Genomic DNA, 5483 nt, shown 5'->3' with positions numbered 1-5483 from the left:
AACACTGTATATATATATAATCTTATGGATGAAGGACCATTTATTATTTAAAGTGTATGACTCAGTGCACCTATATAGAAGCCATTCTTTACATAAAAAATAGCGTCTAAGCAAGCAATTGAATTGCATTTATTAACAGGCTCTGTACCATTATATGTGAATACTATAGTTTTATACATTCCTAAATTTAGAATCTAAACAATAAAAACCTTCACATTCATTGATCTCTTAATTGTCTACAATTATACTTATTAAATTGACCAATTAATATTGCCAATAATGTTTTCACACATATACAAGAGATGTTGTGCACCATAGTTCCAATGTTGTGAACTCCCATTGGTTGCAATGAATGATGTCATAGGTGAGGTCCAGCGACGCGGCTGATGACATCACACAGTATAGAATGTTAACATCACCTGTGTTCCAACACAGACACTTGCCTGGTAAAGAAACCCTGTTCAGATCTAACCAGGAGCTTCTCCAAAACGACGCCATGTTCAGATCTAACCAGGAGCTTCTCCAAAACGACGCCATGTTCAGATCTAACCAGGAGCTTCTCCAAAACGACACCATGGACAGATCTAACCAGGAGCTTCTCCAAAACGACACCATGGACATTATTCCCAACAGTTGCAATGATCAGGAAGCCATAACCGCTGAATGTTCACGTCTACTAAAGGAAAATGCTGAACTGCGCAAACTGATGGGATTTATGCAGGAGAACAAGGAGCTTCGCCTTACTTTAAAGGACCATGAAAAGTCATCTAAACGCCTGCCAATACCAGGAGAACACAAGAAAGACCACCAGGGTAAGACTGGGTTTACCCATTGGGGATTTCTCACAAATCAAAAAATTGTACTGACCTCATGTTTGATGCTTCCTAAAGTGATGCGCACAATTTGGCTAAATAATTGTGGAGACTATAGATTGGTGACCTAACCTGTACAAATGTAAGGGAAACATATGACAGTTTGTTCTGCTTCGAGACAAGAAATATCCAGAAGAATTGGAAAATTAATGTACATTTTATTTCCTACAACTATATTGTATTCGGTCTGGTTCTAGTAACTTGTCTTACATTGGTAACAATCAGAAAGCCATGAAGTAAAAGCTACTGTCATATAGGGCCTCTGGTTTAGGCAGATCTTCCTAAGTCAAGGTTTATGGCTTGAAACTCTTAAATTGCACCCGACCTACCATCAACCACCAGTGGTGCTTAGTTTTGTAATGGGATGCAGTGGTAGCAATTCCAGGGGTGGACGTATTATTGGTGCACCCTGTGCAGCTGCACTGGGGTCCAAGCGGTAAGGGGGTCCATCTCTACCTCCGAAGAAGGTAGAAGAGTCCAATAGTGCGTCTTCTTTGAGAATTCAGTTAAGAATGTTGCTGTCACTTTTTTACTAAAGATTTGCAGATTTATGTATGGAAACCTCAAATGTGAAAATCTAAACTTTTTCCATATTTATGTGATTATTACAGTCAATATCGAAAGAAAACCAAAGACCGACTCCTGCCCTCCTGTAGGTGAGTTGATATGATACTATCTGTATGAGTAACCCTGTGCTTTACCATATCTCCTTCTAGTATGTATATACTGTTGGCCAAGAACAGCTGGTCTACAAGAGATCTATAAGAGGCCACAATCCCAAGGTTCTCAGGCGTAGTAGTTGTATACTGTTGGCCAAGAACAGCTGGTCTACAAGAGGCCACAATCTCATGGTGCTCAGGTGTAGTTATATACTGTTGGCCAAGAACAGCTGGTCTACAAGAGGTCTATAAGAGGCTACAATCTCATGGTGCTCAGGCGTAGTTGTATACTGTTGGCCAAGAACAGCTGGTCTACAAGAGGTCTACAAGAGGCCACAATCTCATGGTACTCAGAAGTAGTGACAGAAGGCACCGTGGTCGCAGGGATCACATAGTGTTTGTTATGAGCTAAAACTATTCTCTCCATTACGGTCAATAACCTCCCAGAGATCATTATTTCTTGCCCACCGGTTGTCCACAGATTACCGTAAAATAGGACAGGCACTTAGCGCCAGTTCAAGTTGGTATGCATTCAGTCATTCATACATCTTTCCTTAATTTCCTATTGATCTTTTGCAGAATCTGAAAAGGTGAAGAAGTGTCAACGCATTGTGGGTGAGATCGCCTTTCAACTAGACCGCCGAATTCTGGCTGCCATCTTCGTGGAGCAACACCGGCTTTACGGATACAGCGTGTCTGATATAGCACAAAGGATTATACAGGTGGAAAAGCTAAAACAATACAATTTTTATTGTAAAAGTGGTGAAGATACTGCATGTTGGTCAATATGTGGGTTGTAATTGGCTTATTTGTTTACAGACACCATGTTCTCACTTTATATATGTTCTTCAAACACAACGGATTTCTTCATGTTACTAAAGAGTTTGTCCAAAATGTATATATTTTGTAAGATATGACGAATATATAAAATTTGAAATGGTGTCCAAAGATGGCAAATGTTTGGTCTATTTATTGTATATAACCAAGATGTAGTTAAAATATATTTCATGATTGCAGGTGACCACAAATCCACAGACCGGCAAAGTGAATGAAAATTTAAAATCTGAGCTGCACCTTCGCTATGATCACGTAATGGAACAGTTGCACATGTTGGGCTATATCCCCGAAGTGCACAGCCACTTTACAGAAAACCTAGTCAACACCTATGGGATCATGAAGGACAGAAAAATTGAAACCAGAGAATTCTCCATTAATGACCCACAATACCTCAGCAACATGATAACTGAGTGCATGCCAAGTCATAGCGTGAAGAACATCCTGATTATCCTAAAATGCCTGGCACATTTGGCCAAAAAAGATGGAAAGCCCCTGTTCTGTCTGCCCTCCAGTGAAGTTTAAATTCAGTCACCCGTCGTGACTCAGTCTTCCAATTAAAGGTGCAAATGTAGGACTCAAGTTCTTTCTTTCAGTCGTCATATTTGTTGTCGACTTGGTTGTGTGATCACAAAATCGAATCTTTCCTTAGATTGAAAAACACTTACAGGACAGTGGATCTCCCCACTGCCATTGGCCCCATCTTCCACCAATCAGTGTGTGGGACAGCATACATGATGACATCACATCATCGCGTGTGCTGTGTGGAGCATCAATGAACCAAAAACCAGAGCAGAGCGCTGAGGGAACGAGAGCAAGGTGAGTATGTGGTGGATTTTTTTTCATATGTGTATGGGATGTTTGCACATATTTAGGAGGCTATGTGTCACACTTACTACGGGGAAGTACCAAGCCCACAGCGAAAGGGAAGGGAAACCCTGCGTCTCACCTCTGTTGTCAGCCTCTTGTCTGTCAATGGATATTTGGTCTTGTGTTTTATTCTTGGGACTCCCCCCTTCCTTATTCTAGGGAAGTTGTAGGTTTTTATAAATATGTAGCGTACCACGGGGCCTTAGGGTACTCGTCACCGGGCCAGTGGTTCCTTGGGGTAGCTGTGACTGGCCTGTCCTGGTTCCGTGACCCCGTCGGCTACATGAAAAACAAAAACAGCAAACGGACAAGTGTCCAGTACAGATGGGGATGGATTGAGGGTGACGGGCCCCTGTGGAGCATATCACCGGTTTCAGCGGTGACTGGGGTCTTGGCCTCCTCCGCCGCCGACCTTTCCTGCGACTAGTCCTCTCCCAGGGACAGTACTGGATAGGGAATGGGGATACTTCTCAGCACCACACGCGGTTTGCGGCCAGGAATTAACCGCCGCTGCACAGTCTCTCTTCAGGGCAGATGTGAGGTGCAGCCGGGATGGTGTCGCTCCCCACGTGAAGATGGTGAGAACAGGAGCGGCAGTCCACGGGAGCACCGGAGTGCAGGGCGGTGGTAGTTAGAGTCACCAGGTGCGGGTTTCAGTCACTTTATTTACTGGCTTAGGTGGTATCGCACTCGGGGTGCTGGTCCTCGCTGTCAGAGACTCTGGTTGATCCCGGGCAGGTCAGAGGCTGGATCTGGTTTGGTAATCTGTGGCCTTTCTCCTCCATGCACAACTCTGTACTCTCCCCCGGTCCTGGCCCGTACAGGCCGGCAGCCTGGGCCTCTCGTGGGTCGGACCTCTGTCCCATCTCCCCAGGCTCCCTCTCTGCTGCCACGCCGCGGCCACCCGAACTGGGGCTCTGTACCTTTCTTGCGTTCAGTCCCATGCTCTGGCGACTACTGTCTATAAGTCCACGATTACAAGTGCCGGGTCCCGTCTCTCTAGGTGTTACTGGCCCCGACTTGGTTGTGCTGTCTCTATGGTGTTACATCCAGACAGCTCTGTTCTGCCTCCCTGAAAGGCCTTGGCAGCCTCTCGTCAGGGAGCTACACACTGTGCATCTGCTCTGTCTCGTGTCCAAGCTGTTCTACCTGGCTAAAAGTGAAACTGCAATGTTCTCTACTCCTAACTGCCCGTGCCCCCACCTTTGCAAGTTGTTATAGCAACCACTCTTGTTCTAATTAGTGGAGGCCACCTGGCGTCTGCCAGGAATTGTGTGTGTAGCAACATTGTTAACCCTGTCTTAGTGACTGCTTCTCCCTGCTGTATGGTGGTGTAAGGTGTGTGTAGAATTTACCAGATTAACATCTTCACCTGCCCGGGGAGGATATAATGATATACCCTGTAGCAATCAGTTTCAGGGGCGCTACAAATATATACACAGTTATATATACTGACATACATAGATATATACATCATCCATACATAGCTGCATTAGAGATATTTTTAATATGGGGAATCTGGCAGCAGCCTCACTCACCTCCCCTGCTTGTTGCCAATCCAACGCCTCCCAGGCATGTGGCTGTGCTGCGCTTATTGGTGGCCATGACTAACAGACATGGCCACGCACAGTGCACACTGACACTGCTGTATATACATCACTAGAGAGGCTGGGGATATACAGCCAAACAGCTCTAGAGGGGAGCATTTAGCTTTACGAGGGATATACAGCACTGGGGCAGGGGGACATATAGCTCTGGGAGGGATATAGGGCACTGGGGTCAGGGATATACAGCTCTGGGGGTTTACAACACTGGAGTGGGGGGACAAACATTACTGGAGGTGGGGAGACATACAGCGCTGGGGTGGAGGGAGCTACAGCTCTAGGGCTATACAGCACTGGGGTGGAGGACATACAGCTCTGGGGGGTTATACAGGACTGTGGTGGGGCAGAAAGTTCTGGGGGTATACAGCACTGAGGTCAGGGGACAGAGAGTTCTGTGGGCTTATATAGCTCTGGGGTCAGGGGACAGACATTTCGGGAGAGTATACAGCACTGTGGTCAGGGGACAGATAGTTCTGGGGAGTATACACCACTGGGGTCAGGGGACAGTCAGTTTTGGAGGGTATACAGCACTGTGGTGGGGGCAGATAATTATGGAGGGTATACAGTAATGGGGTCAGGGGACAGACAGTTCTGGGGTGTATACAGCACTGGGGTCGGGAAAGACAGATATGGGGGGGTATACA

General features: G+C 45.9%; 1 protein-coding gene across 1 annotated transcript; it reads left to right on the top strand.

Moving 5' to 3' along the window:
- Positions 1-421: 421 nt before the first annotated feature.
- LOC142243900 (speriolin-like) lies at positions 422-2936 on the top strand. The gene is made up of 4 exons (XM_075316097.1): positions 422-812; positions 1484-1528; positions 2111-2253; positions 2549-2936. The coding sequence occupies exons 1-4, from the start codon at positions 497-499 to the stop codon at positions 2888-2890; spliced, it is 846 nt and encodes a 281-aa protein (XP_075172212.1). The 5' UTR covers positions 422-496; the 3' UTR covers positions 2891-2936.
- Positions 2937-5483: the final 2547 nt, after the last annotated feature.

The sequence above is a fragment of the Anomaloglossus baeobatrachus genome, chromosome 6 (genome assembly GCF_048569485.1).
Source record: "Anomaloglossus baeobatrachus isolate aAnoBae1 chromosome 6, aAnoBae1.hap1, whole genome shotgun sequence".
In the NCBI taxonomy this organism is placed as follows: Eukaryota; Metazoa; Chordata; class Amphibia; order Anura; family Aromobatidae; genus Anomaloglossus; species Anomaloglossus baeobatrachus.
Note: the sequence above shows the minus strand (reverse complement) of the source record. Positions and strands in the feature narration are given on the sequence as shown.